At 39.9% G+C, this 20,042-nt stretch overlaps 2 protein-coding genes across 6 annotated transcripts; one reads left to right on the top strand and one right to left on the bottom strand.

The window, feature by feature from the left end:
• Nucleotides 1-4,830: 4,830 nt before the first annotated feature.
• znf281b (zinc finger protein 281b) lies at nt 4,831-12,237 on the top strand. Of its 4 annotated transcripts, none has more exons than XM_065949624.1 (7): nt 4,831-5,012; nt 7,034-7,558; nt 7,777-7,890; nt 8,080-8,203; nt 9,171-9,263; nt 9,387-9,505; nt 9,897-12,237. In XM_065949624.1, the coding sequence occupies exons 2-7, from the start codon at nt 7,106-7,108 to the stop codon at nt 11,523-11,525; spliced, it is 2,532 nt and encodes an 843-aa protein (XP_065805696.1). In that variant the 5' UTR covers nt 4,831-5,012; nt 7,034-7,105; the 3' UTR covers nt 11,526-12,237. The 4 variants fall into 4 exon arrangements, with proteins under 4 accessions (XP_065805696.1, XP_020498397.2, XP_065805698.1 ...); XM_020642741.3 differs by having other exon boundaries at nt 4,832-5,012; nt 9,180-9,263; XM_065949626.1 differs by lacking the exon at nt 4,831-5,012 and adding an exon at nt 5,095-5,233.
• Nucleotides 12,238-14,909: 2,672 nt separating this feature from the next.
• Nucleotides 14,910-20,022, bottom strand: LOC109990567 (7-methylguanosine phosphate-specific 5'-nucleotidase). Of its 2 annotated transcripts, XM_020642736.3 has the most exons (10): nt 19,820-20,022; nt 19,237-19,311; nt 19,022-19,120; nt 18,638-18,707; nt 18,435-18,481; nt 18,155-18,240; nt 17,887-17,976; nt 17,452-17,614; nt 16,647-16,847; nt 14,910-16,555 (listed from the first exon to the last, which is right to left on the bottom strand). In XM_020642736.3, the coding sequence occupies exons 1-10, from the start codon at nt 19,820-19,822 to the stop codon at nt 16,436-16,438; spliced, it is 954 nt and encodes a 317-aa protein (XP_020498392.2). In that variant the 5' UTR covers nt 19,823-20,022; the 3' UTR covers nt 14,910-16,435. The 2 variants fall into 2 exon arrangements, with proteins under 2 accessions (XP_020498392.2, XP_020498391.2); XM_020642735.2 differs by lacking the exon at nt 19,820-20,022 and having other exon boundaries at nt 19,237-19,317.
• Between the last annotated feature and the right edge of the window lie 20 nt (nt 20,023-20,042).

Below are 20,042 nucleotides of genomic sequence, written 5' to 3'. Positions count from 1 at the left end.
CCAGAGTCCACACGGTAAATAAGACATCTAAGTATACTCATATACTCAAATATAGATAAAATATAGATATAAATAAATGTAATCAACTGCCAAAGAGCACAGTGATCTACTGTATTGAGTTTGTTCAGTAAAACAAATGGCAACAGTAGGCCTACTTTGATTGCATGTGCAGTTACTTATAAGTATTAACAGAAGCAGCTCTTTTTTTTTTTTTTTACTGTGGGTAGGCTGACCAAAGTTTGATAGAGTCAGCATTTCTAATATGGCGACCACTATGCATTGGCTTCAGAAACTGACGTCACTCCGGCTTCATCCATCAATATTTACAGTCTAGGTGTAACTCCAGTGGCGTACAAGGGCAAGCCACCTGCAACAGCTGACATGTAATACATTAGGGAAAACAAACATATTCAGAAAATGATGTTAATTCAAAAATATATATTTTTTAAAGTGTCCAACCACCTGTGTTCAAAGTCCAAATGATTATAGCTCCATGCATCCTGCCCGATCAGAAATACCGCTTAGCTGTCTGATCCTGGATGGACTCACACTGAATCGACGCATTTGTTTTGATACTTGCAGCTGCTTTTGAATTAATATTCTTAATTATCTGCTAGTTATTTCAAATGTTTTTTTTTGTCCGTTGCAGGTCTGTTGCCCTTGGCGGCCACCGTGCAGAATAATACCTTTTTCTTGCAGACAGGAGGTGAAAAAGGACCCTTCGGATTCAAATTTAGACCAATACTAAATAGATGGAACACAGCAAATAACTTTGGCTTGTTGTCAAAGCTATTCACACATTTGTAATATGTAATCATCTCTGTGCTCTTCAAGTATTATGTAGCTTAGAGCAGCGCTGTGATCAATACAACATTGTTCAGATTATTTTTTACCAGCTGTGAGATAAAGGATCTAGTCCCAAGTGGAATATTTAGATGGACTAAGGAGAATTTTGTAACATTTTGATTAGCTTTAGCTGCTTCATTATCGTCTAACGCTCCAGCAACGCATGCCATTTTGATTAACTGCAAACAAAAGGCGCATGAGGCGGATGGAGCGTACTGAAAGAGGAAAACATCCAGCTGGACTTACTCCCGTGTGCCAGCAGGAAATGAAATGTCCCACACAATGAGCTTTTCAGGGGTTAGTTTACAAATTTAGTGACTTGTATAACATATTCATTGGCTGAAGTAGTTTGGATTTGGAAGTAATGAAGTATTTTGGATTTGGAAATAATGATGAAGAATAACTTTGGTAAAAACAGCAAAATGTGGGACTTGAACTCAGGCCATACAAAAATCAAAATGTCTGCTGAGTTGTGCGTTGATTTGAACCTTCACACGATAATGGGTGCCATGGACTGAAGAGGCTTTGTTTTTTGATCAGAAATATGATATGATTCACCAAACAGACACACTTACAGGATGAATCAGCCTACTTGTATCTCTGAGGTAATTCAGGCAATAGACGAGTCATCTGATGAGTCAACACTAATATAATGCGCCACAGAGTCACATTGAACTGTTTACATACTCATTTATTGACCTTTTTAAATAATCTCTTTTTCACTTTATGCAAGAACTGACTCTCTCACCTTGATCTTGTGACTTTAGCTCTTTGAGTGGATCATATTCTGTAAGTGATTCAACATGGAGTGTTTTTCTCTTTCGAGTGCTTTGTGCGAGACTCTTGCCAGAATATACTTTTTCTGTGCTTCAAGAATTGCACAATTAAAAAGTTAGGACAAATGTCTTAACTTTTCTTTTATAATCTGACATTAGATAACAAATGCAAGTATCCCCGTGAAAATAGAAAAACTCTGAAGGATTATCATGTATCATCAAAATAGCTATTCCATCTACCCAGGTAAAATGTGCTGCCACAAAATGTATCATCGAATCTATGAAACACCAATAAATGTTTTCTGCTCAATCATTGGAATAACACAGCAAAGTAAAACAAAACAGACTCAAAAACGTACTAATGCAATAGAGTCTAAACTGGTTATAAAACAGAAAGAGTTGCAGTCTTTACTTTACACATGGATTTCTCATGGCCAGATACACTTTTTAAAAAGACCTCAGGGCAAACATTAGGCCCATACTGACCCCACAATCACCATTTATGAATGAATATATACAGAGGTATACCGTAATACACCCATCCTGCAAGAGGGATTTCAACAAATTAGACTTTTAACATCTGTAAAACAATATCTCTGTAACCATCACCCATCATAAACTATATGACAGTTCCTGCATTAATTTATCAGGTCATCATCACATCAATAATTATAAAAAAAAATACATATATTTCAGTTTATTATATTACTATTGATATGTAAACCCAAATAGTCAAATATTGTTGTATTTATTTGAACTTTCTGTATATATCTTATCCATGGGACTATAAATATCTAGTAGGTGTGTTGACTAATATCATTCTTTGGTCTATATTCATATATTCCTGCAATCATGCCATGTGATAATTCTGTTTTAATTTTGACTGTGCTCTGCAATTATACTGCAACATTTCTTATCTTAGTCTTATAAATCTACACACCATGTGTGTTTTCAAAATGTTAGTTCAATTTTATGCACAGCAAAATAACCTCCAAGTGTCTACCTACAAGGCAACAAGTGTAAATTGTGTCTAGTTTATAAAATACTTTTCAAATTTATGTTTCAAAAAACTATATTTTATTGTCCCTTGTATTTTCTATAATCAGCACTTGATTACTATATTTAATTTCCTCTTTTTATAGGCTGCTGTAATAAGTGAATTTCCCCTGTGGGGATCAATAAAAGTAATCTTTTCTTATCTTAAAAATGGGTTTAAAATAGATTTACACGAGTTTCTTCTACATGACATATAGTAGGACTAACTTTATTTGAAATTCTTTTGTGAAATTTGTTGTGTTTTAAATGTAAAGAAATCAGTTCAGAGTTGTCCTCTTTGGCTTGCTGTTTATCCAGGGCTGAATTTGACCTACACGATGGACCAATCTGATACACATAATGGCAGATAATGACCTCATAATTTCATCAGGCAACTGGATAATGTGACAAATCCACACTTCATACAGATTCTCACCCAATGTCATAAAAACGGCATAATCCTTGGCCTTGTGTTACCTGAGCTGATTAAAATGATCCTAATAGGTCCCTCAGAGTGAGCTATTTTAACATAATTCCAAAAAAATACGGCACTGGTGTCATATAATTCATTTGTAATGAGTGTGAAACTTCCCTAAGCAAGTCTCCATTATAGCCTATGTTGCAGGTGATCAGGCCTTACTTTACAATCTTATGTATAGAGGGTAGGGATGTAGAGATGAATCGTGAGGCAGTTAAAAATGGATTCAAAGGAGTCACGGTTCACATCGGAACTCTGAAAAAATAATCGCAATAGCTGCAGAGCACGATTTTGAAATTGTGTGTAAGCATTTTGGCTTCCCTAAGACAGAAAATGAAAGAGGGGAGAAGATAACAGACAAGACAAAAACATGTGTGCAAATATTGCAAGAAGACAGAGAACTACACAAACAGCTCAACCAATATGATGCAGCATTTAATCGACACCAAGGCCAAACCACACTGACAAGTGGGTTTGCAGCCCCATTCGCCCCAAAACTGTCCTCAGTCTCATTTTGTAAAATAAATGGTGTGAGAATCGTATCATGAACCCAGTATCGTGAATCGTATTATGAGTTGAGTGAATCGTTACATCCCTAATAGACAGGGATGAAACGGGACATACTTTCACATCATTATGAAAGTATCATTATTATAGGTATTGCTGTTATTGCTAATATAAGTCTTATTTTAATTGTTATTGGCATTGCTATAATAACTCTTTATTATCTGATGTTATGTTTCTTACTGTTTGCAAGTCTCACTGACTATCTGTTTGTCTTTCTGTTTCTTTGCCACTTTCACGACCCCAGTTGGTTGAGCCAGATGACTGTCCACCAGTGAGTCTGGTTCTGCTCAAGGTATTTGCCTATGAAAAGGAATATGTCATTGCTATTATAACCATGTGCAAGCTGGTTGGTGTTTAAAGTCGGGTCCCTGTGAATATAATTTAAATGAGTAAGCCTATAGACCTTTTTGCTGATTAGACAATAACGATAATAACTGACTGATTGAATACCATGAAGCCATATGAACACACTAATTCAAACCATCATTTACAAAGTCCCTGTGAGACACAAGCATTCAATTTAAAGACAGTTGCAACATTTGATGCCGGGCGGGGTAATACATGGCGCAATTTGTATTCAAGATCCTAATAGGGTCCATCAACACAGACATTATACTCCCTGAGCCCATAAAAACTAATAGAAATTAAAGAAAACTGAAAAAAAGACTCCGATAGGCTTAAGTAAAACACTCAACGTGTAAAAAAAAAATATATATTTTTTTTTAAATGTTCATATACATACATACATATATATATATATATAAATGTTTCATATATCAAACTGTATTGTGGGCTCATGTTTTTTTTTGTATGGGTGGGTTATGTGTGTTGTGTTGTGTGTTTGTATGTATGCTGGCTGCTGGAACACCTAAATTTCCCTGCTGGAATGAATAAATTATATATTATCTTTATCTTATTACGTCCAAGCAAAGCAAAAGAATTGCAGCAGCAGCAACGCCATTGCAGTGTGTGTGTGTGTGTGTGTTCATGTTAATGTGCCCTGTGCGTGTGTGTGTGTGTGTGCGTGTGTTTACATTACTACAGAGCTTCTTGCGTTGTCCAGTCAGCAGCTTCTCAGCAGCAGCAGCCCCTTCGCACTCTTGTCTCCTCTCACGACCCGTCCCTCTCTGCCAACCCAGAATTCCCCGCGCCAAGACAAGATGGAAGAAAGCAGCCACCGCCGGAGAACAATGTTTTGGCAATAAAAAAAAAAATAAAAAAAAAAACCTCCACGAAAAAGCGGCGAATACGGAGAAAAATACAGGCACGTTTTTTTTTTTTTTTTTGAGGAAAACCATCTGCTGTCATGTGTACGTAAGAAAGGAAACTAAATTGCTTCTTCTTCTTTTTTTTTTTTTGTTTTGTTCTTTGTGTGTAAGAAGTGTCGGCGCAAAAGCGGAGACGCGTTGAGACCCAGCATCATTGTTTCTGTTGCATGGGCCGTAATGCGGGTTTTCTAGCGGCTAACTAGCTAGCTCATGGCAGAGAGCTTGATTGTTATAAACACAGCTTTTGCCTCAAGCCTCAAAGGGTACGGGTTTTTTTTAATTTATTTATTTAGACCCCGGTCATTGGATCTGAGGTCCACATGTGTTGCTAAATCGGTAAGCATCATTGAGGTGTATTTACAGCTAAAGGGGTAAGCTAACAATAACTAGAGGCGCCAGACAGGATTTGATTTCACGACCGTCATCGAAAGCTTGCAAAGTGGAGCGATTTTTTTTAATTTTTGCCACTCACTTTGAAGCAAACTCACACTTTTAATGTCTTCTTACAATGTGTGTTTCCATAGTTAGTCATTTATTGTAGATTTTGCACTGATCTCACGCTCAGTTTCTGACTCATTTTTGATGCCTTCAAAATCGTGCAGCATTTTTTTTTTTTTGTGTAGCATTAGCTCGAGGTTAGGTAACACGCTGCGTTACTTTCTGCTTCATGAAGGGATTAAAAATGTGGAAGAAGAATAAATTACTACGACTGCGGGTTGTTTCATGACACACCTTTTCTTTTTAGTGTTATCCGACTTTATTATAGTGTCTTGGGGGGTTTTTGTGGGACTCGTAAAGCCGATTTGTTTTGATCGAGGACGGCGTAAAGGTGCGTTGATTGTGTCTCATTGTCGCTACCAGAATGCTAACTAGCCGGCTAACTATTATGCATCACCAAAAAAAAAAAAAAAAAAAAAAAAAGCTCATCCGGATTCAGTGTCGTGGAGACAAATGGTCGTGCTGAGCTAGGAAGAACCAAACAATACATTCACACTTCGGTCGTGTTTCTTTTCCACGTAAAGTCGTAGTCATCCGACTGAGCATGACTGGAAATGTCTGGCTTGATTTGACCTAAATATTTGTTTTAGGGAAGTGTAGTGGAGCGACTAATGCGCAGATATTGCCTTCAATATCCCCCCCTCTTAAGACTTCTGCGTTCACGTTGGGTAATAAACACACGATGGTTGTGATCACTAACATTCATCAAAGTGTGAAAACAACAGGGCACTGCTTACTACACAGATTTATTTTGGCTTCAATCCAAGTCACATGTGCTAAATGTCGCAGGTAGAACAATGCAGGACGCTGATCATACAATCTGCAAGCTCCTTTTCGCTTCATATAATAAACCCAATACGTGTTGTAGTGAGAACATTTGTTTTATTGGATAACTACACATTTCTTAGTCTCTACAGAATTTTTTTAATTCATTTGTAATGCATGTCTTGTTGAGCTTCTTTAAGCAGTTCTCTTTTATAAATACCAAGGCATTCATTCACTGCGTTGCAATTCTTATTTCTGTGTCTAGAGGAACCTTGATTCTTTTATTTTTATTCCTTTTCCTGTGATGTGTAACAGTCAAAAGAGGTTCTTGGTTACCTCTTCCTCCACACTTCATCAGTAGTAGTTATTAATGGCACTGCTTACTTTTACAGTGTGCTTTTCTGTAGTCCGCAAAGCAGCACCGGGCAATTTATGAATTCTCTTTATTTTGTAATTTAAGATATTTGTCATGATTAACTGTTTTTCTCAGGGTAAATGAAACTGATATTTTTTTGCAGTACTGATTAAGGTCTCTGTACTTGCCTTGCTCAGTGTTACTTTAGGTAAAGCCTAATACATCCAATTAAGTAATTAATGGAGGACTGAGAAAATTCAGAGAACATTAGTGCAGGCAGTACACAACTGGATGTCTGTATGGCAGTGACTAAATTCTCTGAAGACCTAAATTGGATCAGATGTTAGAAGAGAGACCTAGAAATGTGTCTACAAATAGAGTCTGAAATAAATCCATACTTAATCAATTAATGCTCAACTTAACTTTATTCTTCTCTCTCTTTCAGGATTTTCTTCTCCTGCATTCCTCTTTAGATCAATTGTCCTCCTTCTTCCCTGCAAAAAGCTAAACAACCGCCATGAGTATTATCCAGGACAAATTAAGCAATGAATTTTTGCGCAATGGTGGCATGGACCCCAACTTTGCACCAGGTATGCTTATGTTCAGCCACCTGCCCCCTGTCACCAGCTTCACACGACTGGCCTCCCAATCGGTAATGGGCGAGCTTCCCCAGGAGATGATCCTGAAGAAAGAACGTGACTCGCCCCCTGAGAACCAGGGCGCCACCGCTGTAAACACAGGGGGCTTCCTCCACAGCATGGGCATTAAGCAGGAGAGGTTGAGTGAGTTGGATTACCGCATGCCCCTCTATGGCGGGGGTGGAGGAATCGGGTTGAACTGTGTTGGAGGGGGCGCGGGGAAGAGTGGTAGCGACATGCAGGACATGTCTTTTGGCAACCACCACCAAAATCACCAGAACATGCTGCTCCATGATCTCAGCCTCAGCAACGTTCGCAACCTTGGAGAGCCGGTAAGAAAGGATTTGTTTTATAAATGTGTCAAGGAATAGTTTGGGGATATTTAGTCGAACACATTTATCTTCCAGTTTCAATCTTGACCGTTTCAGCAGGAAGTGTAATGTTTAGGCTTTTCGTGATGTACCATTGTTTCCCTTATAAATCAGTCAGTATTGCCTTTATATGCCATTTATAGACTGTTATATATACATAACATGTGTTTTGTCCTCAGATGCCTGGAAGATCTGGTAAAGAGCCAAAAGAGTCCTCAGGTAGAAGAGGGCGGAGGAGCAATGGTGACGGGCAGGGAGGCAAAGCACGAAGGAAACGCAACGATGCTGCAAAGGTAAATAACGTACCCGGTTTCTTCTACTAAGCTAAAAACAAAATCTTAGTGCACAAAAAGAGTGTTCCCATGGTCTGGATACATGTAATTGAAATAGTGTGAGCTGAGCTTATGTACTTTTTTATTTTGTTTATTTTTTTTACACCTTCAGTTTTGAAACACTTGTATTGATGTCTGTTTTCCTTTTAGGCCATGATGATGGATGCAGATGGAGCTTGCCTTTCACCCAACTCGAAACCACATATCTGTGAGCACTGTAACGCTGCCTTCCGCAGCTCCTACCACTTGCGCAGACATGTGCTCATACACACAGGTGAGAGACTTTCACTGCTCCTCAGTGCTTTGCTTTTCCCATAAGCTTATTTCCCTGCAGTTCTGAAAGTTGAGAAGTAAAAACCAAATAAATCCACTAATCGCTCACACTGAAGGATATATCTCTTTCGTTAAAAAAAAACAAAACAAAACCCCAGGAGATTGATATAAAGAAGAACAACAAGATCATCTGCTCTCTGCCATGATTTAGCCTGACAAGACTTGTCAGACTGAATTATAGCTGATAACTTGTAATATTACCATTCTTGTGAATGTTTCTGTTGATCAAATATACAGCCAAAGATCAATGTGCATGGAATCTGCTATAATGCTTTTTTTAACAAAGAATTAACAAAGGAAAGGAAAGCTCAATTTACCATTATAATGATACAATAATAATCAAATACATTTCCGACATTAACTGAACTCTGCAGTACAGCTTGGGGCCCTGTTTCAAATCAGACAGTGACTAGAGCCTGCAATGACTCAACGATTACTCATGTATTTCTGGGTATCTTAGTCAACGGCTTTGCTGGGAATTCCTCATTTGGCTCTTTGATCTTGAGCTTTAACACAATTTAAAAGGCAGATGTATATTCTTTCCCCCCTCAAATTTACACATTTCTGCCGAGTGTAAATTTATTGGACCTTAAATCTCTGCACCCTATATGATTAATATATTGAAGTTAACACATTGAAAATGTACTTAATTGCTCAAAATATTTTCATGCATTTTCGTGTCCTTTTAAAGGGGTCTTTTGCTACTTTCAGCAATGAATGCATTTCATAGTTCCTTTATCATATGTGCATTTATTGTGTTACACTGGCTACTGTGTCAGTTCATTACATATTTTTTTGTGTATTCTAACACTAAGAGTTACATTTATTTTTTATTGTGACCATGTGAGAAACAATGTTTTTGAAAGCTGGGCGTTAATTAATGTGATGCGCGAATGGTCGTACTCTTGATCGTACAGGTGAGAGGCCTTTCCGGTGCAGTCAGTGTAACATGAGCTTCATCCAGAAGTACCTGCTCCAGCGGCACGAGAAGATCCACAGTGGTGAGTTTCTACACTTTGGGTGTAGAGTTGACTGAAATCCATTGGAATGACTCACCTTCACATGCTACCAGCAGCATCAGTTGCGACACAACCCTCAACATAGTCTCATCTGTCTTTTCACAGGAGAGAAGCCTTTCAGCTGTGACCAGTGTAACATGCGTTTTATACAGAAGTACCATATGGAGCGGCACAAAAGGACACACAGCGGCGAGAAGCCATATCGCTGCGATACCTGCCAACAAGTAGGCTATATGTTGTCTCTGTGCTAAGTAGCTTACTACTGTTTTGCCTTTTAACCCAATGTAGTGAGCTAGTTGACTTTTTATTTCTTTACTGCTTTTTTATTCATGTATTTATTTTCAAATAGTATGGATAAGTAGTGTAATTGTCATTAGCATTTACCTTTCTCTACTCCCCACACTAAAGCCCTTACTGGAGCCATGTCTCAATGGGATTAGTTGTGTCACAAAAGGTCCTGGAATAAAATGTTCTCTCTTGTAATTCTGTTGCTAAGAATGTAGCTTCCCTCTTCAGTAAACTTTGTTATTGAAGGATTGAAGGGCTTTGCAAACCATTGTAGACTAAGCTTGCATTTCTCTTCTCCCTGTCTGTCATCCTTTTGCCCACTTCTAGTTTTTCTCAAGAACAGACCGGTTACTGAAGCACAAACGAACTTGTGGAGAAGCCATAAAGAAGGGCCTGGACCCGAGCATGCTGGAGCTCAGCGAGGCAGAGCTAGGCCACGGCAGCTATTCACTTACTCAGGGAAACTCTACCACCTCCGGACGCAAGAGGGCCAAGTCCAAAAATGGCGAGGGCGGTGAGCGCAAGAGGAAGAAAAATGCCTCGGCATCAATGGCAGCGGCCTCATCTTCTGGGGGGATGGCCCGTGACCTGGGCCTTCAGGACTTTAGCATGGAGCATCCCTCGGGCTCTGGCCCCACCATGCAGGGACGCACTCCCAAGTTGGTCTTTAAAAAAGCCGGACGCAAGGGCTTGGACAAGGGTCTTCTCTCTCTGGAGGACGGTGTAGATGGACAAAAACATTTGGGCCAGAAGCCAAACTCCATGGATCACGTGGAGGCTTCTGGCCTTGAGAACATGGGTCTACTCCAGGGAACAGGGGGTAACAAGCAGGGGCCCACCACCACCAGCAACTACGATGATGCAATGCAGTTCGTGAAAAAGCGGCGCTACCTCCATGCAGTTAACAATGACTATGGAGCCGGCTCACTGCACATGGCACCCCAGGGAAGTAGTGTAATCCAGGGCTCCCTTGGGCCTGAACCCACGCTGGCCATGCTGGACTCCTCGCCTTTGGATCTAAAGCATGACAAGTCGGGCATTCCAGATGAGGTACTTCAGAGCCTGCTAGACCATTATAGCCATAAACAAGAGGGGACACACCACCACGATGTGACTTTCGACCTGTCGGACCATCCGCACCACGTCGACCTGCAGCCGGCAGCCCCTGTGACCCCTGAGCTGGAGGATGACTCGCCACACGGTGGGGAAAAGACAGCGGTGATGAGCGAGTACTCAAAGTTCCTCCTTCAAGCCCTGGAGCGCACCAGCCATAGTGGACCCTTCCCCAGCCTTGGCCCTACAGGGCCTTTCCCACTCCTGTCAAGCAGCTCCAGTCCCACAGGGCCCCTGTTCTCTGACAAACACGTGTATGCCACATCCCCGCTGGATTGTGTCTACCCGCCTGCTGTATCCTCCCCACTGCCCATTGTCGCCCCCTCTTCGGTCTCCTCCTCTTCCTCATCCAAGTCGCATTATGGCATGCTTGTTGGCTCCCCTTCCCAGGCAGGCTACCACCTCAGCTTAGAATCTACAAGCCACCAGCAGCTGACTCCATCTCAGGAGCTGACCGAGCAGTTGGAGAAGCAGCACTCGCCCAGCGCCTTCAACCTACCTCCCCAGGACCTGACTGCCCAGGCAGACGGCTCCAAGGGGCAACAGCCTAAGGCAGGAGGGAGCTCTGCACCCACCAACGGCTCCAGCTACCCAGACCTGTCCCCGCTGAATCCCCCTAAAGAAACCACCTATCAAATCGAGAACTTCGCCCAAGCCTTCGGCTCCCAGTTCAAGTCAGGGCGGGGAACCCCTCTGGGCTACGGCAGTGATCCTGGGTCAGAGGTGGACCACCGAATACGGACTCCGGTGTCAGAATTCTCAGGGTATACAAGTTTGTTAGCTGACGTCAGTGAGCCAGTGAGTACAGGATCAAAAACCCCGACAAGCCAAAGTTTCAGATAAGGGTCAAGCGAGGTGAATCCAGTAGGGGGCTGTTCTGTTGCTGTCCATACGGTCCCCTTACCCATCCTAATTTTGTTCTTGTAGCAAAGTTTTTTTAAACACTGCCATTAAATGTTGATACAAAAATGACCAGGGAGGGTCTTCCATGGCCTCAAATGCAATTTTTTAAAATATTCTCATTTTTATTATGTATTTAGTCACTCAAAATTTTGTTTAAGAGTAGTGTTTTTGATATGAACGTACCGTAGATTTAAATGTAATTTAAAACATTTAGAGGGTAGCTATAAACTTGCTTGATTTTTTTTTTTTTTTCTTTCTCTGAACTATTGTGTTTTACCAATCATCATACCATTGTAAAGTAATAATGAATAATGTTGATGATTTCAATAATAATAACATTTGTGGCAGGGAAAGGCCCAGAATTCAAATGGCAAAAAAGTATATATTGTCTGTTACAAGAAACGTATTAACTCAGGAAAATAGGCAAAATTGTGTAATAAGACTTTGTATTATGAGATGCAATTAGCACAGTTTTTACAGGTGTACTTTGAGACTACAAAGCTTTGATTTTGTTTTTGTGTTTTGTTTCGTTTAAACTCGTCAGAACAAATTTCAATACATGATCATGTTCAGATTCTGCTGCGTGTAGCTTTGTTGAGATTATGGTACTGTTGTGTCAAAGTAAAGACATCCACATTTTTTTTTTTTTTTAGAGAGCCACATTTCATACACGGGGTAGTGTTAAATAGTTGTGGAGTTCAGGCCATGTTGTACACACAGCATGATCTGAAGTGAAGAGGATGTTACAAACAAAGCTTGACTGGTGATTTGTCAGCGTGAGGCATCAACTGATGATGCCTGTGGCCAGTTAGATAAAACAAAGCTTAGATTCATTGAAATCTCATTGCTGATACAGCTTTCTGAAACAACATCAGTTTATTACTGAAATGATTTCTTTCATTTCTAACAAAAAAAAGAAGAAAGTCACCACTTTTCTACTCCACGCCTTGCTGTTCTTTTTTTTTTTTTTTCTGTCAGTGGAATCAAACAAGCACTTTTTAAACAAATCATTGGAAACAACAACCCATTCAATTAGCATACTTGATCCGTGAATATTATGCGTATGGTTATTATATTATTTTAAGAGGAAAAAACTGTGAAAAATGGGTTGGGAGGGGAGGGTGGGAGGCAGGGAGGGGAGGGGTGAATAGCGGGTGGGTGAGTGAGAGAATGGGAGGGAGGGGAATGCTGGATTATGGATAAATGGGCTTTAGTAGGGGTTGACTAGGCATGACCATGGGCATCTTAATGTATTTTGTTACTTTTTCTCAAGGGTAGAAGAGACGGGGTGGGGGGGGGGGGGGGGGGGGGGGGGGGTGGGGTTTGTTTTTCTTACGGTTTGTCGGGTGATGTAAAAAGATGACTTGCCATAATTTTGTTATACAATATTTTGAGAGTACCTCTTTGTATTTAAGTGTTTTGAGAGACGGGCTGACATGCTGGAACCCTTGTATCTTTAGTCCCCCTGGGTGTGTTGGATGCATACCTGAAACCTTTTATTTATTCTCCACTAGCCACAACAGAATTCTGTAGCAGATATTTCTTTGGCAAGTAATCACCGGACCTACACCCCTACCTTCCGTCCCTCTACTTTTTAATGTTTCTTTTAATCCCACTGTTAGCAGTAGTCGCAAGAAACTGCTTCAATTATACAGTTAAAAAAACAAACAGAATCCAAGTTAAGTTAAACACACATCCCCTTCCCAAAATGCAGCCCTGCGCTCACAAAATTAAACAATGGCCTTCTTTGTCTTCCATGGCTACAGCCATTCTTTCCCGGCAGCCAGGGTTGATATTTAATTTAGATGATTTCCTGTGAGCTGAACCCCCTCCCCACTTTACTTTTCCTGTCTGTGAGCTCCACAGCCAAGAGACTTTGAAGCTGCTCAGATCACAGGGAACAAAGACTGACTGACCAGCCACCTCACTCCAAACACACACTATGCTTTTAAAGGAGAGAAAACAAGTGGGTGAGAGTTGGAAGAAGAAAAAAAAAGACAATAAGATTGACCTAAATATACCTCATATCACTAAAGCGTAAAGCAGGGACACGCGTTTCATGTATGTAGTGAAAATATTTGTAGTATAGGTTCGACATATTGTATAATCATTTAACACTGCCTGTGTTTACAATTATAGAGCAAGTGACTCGGCAAAATGCAAATGTATTTTTTTTTTTCTTTTTCTTTTCTGTAAAAACATCCACGCCAAGCAGTGTTTCATTCTAGATGCCTCATAGAACATTCATTTTTCTCATGTTATATCCCTTATTTTTGTTACTTGCCATAATGTGTTTTGATATGATCTCTAGAAGGATATTGTTTACAAAAATGTACAAAAACACTAAAAATGTGTGTTCTCAATTTTTTTTTTTGAGTTTTTCTCCAGTATGCATGATAAAGACATTTTTGTATGGCTTTTTTTTCTGACTGTCACCTCAATACCAAATTTTGTAGCAGAAGCCTCCCCATTCCTTTGTCTTATTTGTTCTAGACCCCTTGTGATATGATTTCCCAGGCTGTACCTGTTATTGAGATGATGAACGGATTAGAGAAGCCAATAAAAACTTTTTGTTACAAAAAAAGTATGTGGTTTATAATTTCTGACCTGTTGACTGCACTGAGCTTTTTGTTTTACAACGGATATACCAAAACAGTTCTGACTTCATTTATCAGGTATGGGATAAAGACAATCCTAGACTCGCTTAAAATTACTAAAAGTTATATATTTCAAACTACAATTCCCCTTACATCTTATAGGATGATTCTTGAAAGCCACTGAAATTATCCTAAATAAATATCATGGAAGTTTTAGTCCAATATTCAAAGAAAATTAACAACAAAATGTATTATTGAAATTTCTGACAGAAAGTCTCCAACATAAAAATTCCTGGAATTCTTTTGCAAGTCATTTCTTGAAATTCTCCGTGGGGGTCCCCAGCCTCCAGCACTGTTACTTTGGTCTACCCAGCTGAAATGTTTGGGAACCCCTGCTCTGCATCATCATTGATTCAGTTCTTGCATGTGGTGCCTTTACAACTTCTGCACGCTGAGATAAATTCAACACCATTCTTCTTGCAACTGCACCGTCGGTTAATGCAATCTCCATTACAGCTTGTGAAACTGAGTGGCTCCTCAGGAGCTTTTGTTAACGGCTGAGAATTGCACAAAAGTAGTCTGTGACATAGCTCTACTTTTTAGCAATTCAAAGGCTTGTGAATTGGTGTGAGGACAACAACCTGGTCCTGAATGTCAATTAGACAGAGGAGAAGGTGTTTGACCCCAGGCCTGTGATCATCCACAATCAAACAGATCTCCTCATTAATATTGTTCATTGTGTTTTTATTGACAATGCATTGACCTGGAACACATACGTAGACAGTTTGTGTAGCAGATTACAACAACGGTTACATTTCTCACATTGCCTGAGAGTCCACAGTGTTGATCAGAACTTTATGTTTATTTTTTATCAGGCAATCATAGCCTTATCAGGTATGGTATCACAGCATGGTTTGGTAACCTGTCTGTGCGGTTAAAAACAAACAGATTTTGATCACTAACAGAATTTAAAAGATAAATTATAATATAGGGCCACCTGATTATCCAAACATGTAACATTTTCATAGATCTGAAAACCTAAAAAAGACACAATGCTGTTCTCCCAGCCCTAGGCAGTGTGACAGAAAGAAAACATGTAACATACAGACACATAAATATACCTAACCATATTGTATCAGCCTCCCATTAATTCTCTTCTTACTAAAGGAGACTGCTGGTCTTAACAAGCCCAAGTGGCTTTTTTGAGAACTCCCTTTCCAGCAGCTAAGGTTGGTACTGACAATCTACTGCCACTACTTCTAGCAGTTACCGCTACAATGGAGGCTTTGAACACTGCCCACTCACGCGCCCAACCTTATGAGATGCACAAGAAATTCTTTGGGAGGTGTGAGCTGAAGACTGGTGATGCAGACTTGGGCTTCAGCTGGACATTCTGAGTTCAACCTCACAGAAGGGTTTTTGGTTTAGCCAATCTGTTCTGCAGCGTCCCGTGATTTCTGAACCCACCAATAGCATTTAGTAATTGGTCGACAGCACTACACCAGGGAGTCTCAGAGACAGAAGGCAGCACATCCAATGAAACAACCACAAAGTCCATCATTGATCTTTGGCCTGGACTGTTCTGGTATAAGGTCAATTTATAAACACCTCACGCTGAAGAACGGAGTTTGTCATGGCCGATCAATGACTAGCATAGACATAAACTCCTCAAGAGTTTCTCAGGTGCTTAGTAGAGTGTGCAGAGTTCATATATTTTTCTTTTCTTTTAAAGCAGCTCATCCTCATACTGCATAATAATGTTTCTGAGGAGAAAGAGATGATGGAAAGTCAGTGCAGATGTTAGTATTAGCTCTTTTAGAGGTTGCATTGTTTGAGTACACTTTGCATTTGTCGATCAATTGTCACTTCATTGAGTTCCATTAAGGTGGCAAATAGCCTTTGTGACTCTCCTGAAGCAGGGGGAAACGTTTTACTGAAGTTTCATTTGTTCTTATTGTCTGTAAAGAGCAACACTTTGCTGATTCTTTAAACTACATTTAAAGGCATGGTCTATATTATATGTTTTCAACAGTCACTAGTAACTTCACAGTACTTTAAAATACCTACACCTCAAAATACAAAGTTCAACAAATAAAAAGATGGGTGATTTTCATCAATAACCGTGCAGCGTTGGAGAAAAAAAGTCCAGGTTCAAGGTTTAGTTTGAGGTAAGTGATGATGTGTGATTGTCCAGTGTGCATCATGCTGAATAGAGTGAGTCCACATAAAGTGTCCAGGTCCTACGTTCGGACCTTACTTTTTGTCTCGCGATGAGGTTATATAACTGAGGATAGCATTCGGAACATCCAGCGTCTCATCCTTCACCAGTACGATGTCAAAGGAGTTGAAGTACGACTCTTTTCTCTCCTCCACCTGAGAGACAGAAAACGTAACTTTTTTTTCCCCCAAAACTGAATGTGTTCATGTTAAAAAATATTTGGATACAACTGTATTTTGGTCTGACCTGGTCGTTGAGGAAGCCGATGGTGAGGATGTTCTGGTGCTCAGACACCCCGTCAGCCATCGTCAGGTCTCCTAAAGAGTCTCCCAGCAGCAGCACGTTGGGTCGACCCTGCAGATTTTTGAGGCCAGCTGCATGTGACAGAGCGCCTTCCCTCTTGTTGAAGGTGTGGATCAGTAGGCCTTTAAACGCTTGCAGAGCCCCCTGATGAACAAGACAGTGTTCAGCTTAGCTACCTTTGCATGCATTCAAAACTTTAGGTAAGTACTAAAACTATTATCTGCTAAATGTATTTTCAGAATTACAATCAAACAGTACTTACAATGTAGAACAATGGTCCCTGTCAATGTTTTAATATGATATTTAATGTGCCAATTGTAACTACTTTAAATACTAGGGTGGTTAAATACAGCGATGTTATTCTCTTAGATCACATTAGTCCTGCAAGAATCACATATTCCTACAAAAAACATCACTGTTTCCAGCTTTGTGACACCATGTTCATGGTGTTTATTCTAGTTAATCTAAGAGCGGATATGACTTTCAAATGGACAATGTCATAACGGAAGATATTGCACCAGCAACGAAAATAAAAATCTACAAACTGATGGGAAAAGTATTTGGATTCAATTGCTTTTAAATCAATAAAACAATTATATAGCCTTAATCACAACAAAAGTTATCGAAAAAAAGAGCAGCTCAGCTTGTGGTCTGTTTTACATTCTTTAGAGAGACTTAGAGTCCATATCATAGATGTGGCGTTTCATACATGATACGAAGGCCCAGTAAATTGTGCCGTCACACTTACAGTTGGGTCAAAGTCCATGTAATTGGAGATGATGTTGACGTTGGGATGGAAGACCTGGTTCTGTCGAATCACCTCCTCCAGGACGTCTCCGACGCCAGCAGAGAAGATCAGCAGAGGGATCTGTTGCTCTGCCAGGCGGTCAAAAAACGACTTGTAGCCGTCCCTAAAGAGGTATCACATACACACTGCACTCTTAACGCAGAAATCAACAACTCTCCTGAGAAAACACTGCTGGTTGAAATGATTAAGTCAGAATTTCAAATCTCCCTGAGCTTTTGTTAATGATTTTTCATTATCTGTTTGCGTATTGAAAAGTTCTTGGAATACTTTGCTCCTCCAATGAGTCCTCTTTGTGTGTTTTAGTTAACCTTTTTTTTCCATCTTTTTGTAAAGCTAGGGGTCTTGGTGGATATGAAACTTGAACACAGTGTGTACCTGAGCATAGTGCCGGATTCGTTGACAGCCTGGGCCAGCAGGTCCTTCCTGATCCTCTGCTGAATCAGCAGCTCATGGACTTTAGTCCACCTGTAAAAAGACAAGTAAATACTGACATCTTCAAGTGCTGAAGAAGCAATTTGAAATGTTTTCTTATCAACTGGAGAAATTTTCACATTGGAAGATTTTTATTTTTATTTTTTTCGTATGTGCTGAAAGAATTTCAATGAAATGAGATTACAATAGACAGGGGTTCTTAGTTTCTTACCACTCCACCATGAGAGGCAGCTTTTCCTCAACACTCCTGCTTGGGTCAATCTCTATGGGATAGTATGTGTTCAACAGCACCTTCAGCTACAGTGGACAGACAAAAATGTGTATTTATAAACCCCATGCATGGATTGTAACAGGATACATTTCCTGGTCTATATTTAAATTATAGTTCAGGTTTACAGACAAGTACATGTTAGTTTAACACACAGTCACAATGTCTTAAACAATAAAGATACAGTTTTAAATGACAGACTTTATGACTGTATCCAATGTACCTTTTGAGTGCAGTCTTCACTGATCAGCAGACGGTTAATCAGGATGTCTGGTAGAGGAAAGAGGAAAGCTAGTTTGTCACAGTTTTAGAAAACACGGAAAAACGTGAAGAAAAAGGACCAGTTAACAATGATGAATACGTTACGTTTGTCCAAGACGCAGACAATCTTTTGAAAGGATCAGTTATACATGCCCGTGCTCTTACTGTGTGTTGTAGGCACTCTCCTGCCATTGTGGGCAAATCTGGTGAGTGTCATATCGAAGTCTGAGATTACCTGAGGAAAAATGCCAAATTGCCAATGCAAATTTAAATTACAAGCCAATCACTCAGCACACAAATAATGTAATTCAATACAAACAACTTATACAAACAATGTATTCCTATAGGAGCAATCAGTTTGGATGAGCATGTACATAAAAGACAAATACATACAACAACAACAAGAACAACAACAAATGACTCCAATCTCAAATGACTCCTGCTATTAAGCAGACTTCTACATCATTAAAAACAGAATAAAACAATAAAGGTCTTAATAACAGGATGGAAGTATCTCACTCCAGACAGAATTTACCCAACGTCATTTACCTGCAGGCTGCCTGCACCTGCTCGCTGCATGGAGTGAATGGTTTCCTCCACCCTGCCGCGCTCTCTCATCAGCACAGAGCACTTGGCCAGCTCTGGGATCTGAGGTGTAGATGATTTGGTCACGATGCATGTTTATCCAGGCACAGTGTCAGGGAAAGAAAGAAGTCAGAATAGAAGGAGGTTTTGTGGTTGCTTATTCAGGGGAGCTTTCTCACCTCGGTCTTGGTTAGCTGGTTCCAGATTGCCAGGACTGTCCTGACTGGAGTGTGGATCCAGGGAATATGGTATATCTGCATGACATGCAAGGAAGAAAACGTATATTCTTTTAGTCTTCCTTTTCCATTATGTCCTGAGAGTACACTTAGATGTAGTTGGTCATTTAACACTTTTAGAAATTAAGGGAATGACATTACATTGGTACATTAAAGTCCTGAATACATATCAAAAGGCAGACAATTAATTATTCTACACTAGTTAAAATAGTTTACATTGATTCATATATTTTGTCAAAACATAATACCTTCAATAAAAGGCTATATGAATGACTGAAGTTAACCTGAGCTCGTTACAGCACAATGCACCACTGGATTTCTTAAATGGTAGTTTTAATCATCGTCGTGTTGTTGAACCAACATATATTGTAGTACCATGTATTGGAATGAAAACAGGATGGTGCTAAGTTATTTTCACATCCCTAACAGGAAAGTTGTGCAAAATAAACAGCCTTTCTTACAAGCTACTAGCGTACGAGCGTACTGTACTGCAATGATTACGTAACCGACGTCCTCTACAACTTACCATTTTTAAACGTTAACTGGAGTGCTAGCGAGGCGTTACTTGCTTTTCTGACCAACCGTTATGAGTACATAACGACTTGAAATGAAATGTCTATCTTTAAAATGTGATATTTCAGTATTATTTTCTTTTTAAAAGACGCTCGTCTGTTTTTTTAGAACAATTTGTTTACATTGTTAAGTGTTGGTCACACCTTAACCATTCCCCCTCCACTACGTAGTGCACA

The sequence above is a fragment of the Labrus bergylta genome, chromosome 21 (assembly GCF_963930695.1).
Source record: "Labrus bergylta chromosome 21, fLabBer1.1, whole genome shotgun sequence".
Taxonomy (NCBI): domain Eukaryota; kingdom Metazoa; phylum Chordata; class Actinopteri; order Labriformes; family Labridae; genus Labrus; species Labrus bergylta.
This window is presented reverse-complemented; position numbering and strand designations above follow the sequence as displayed.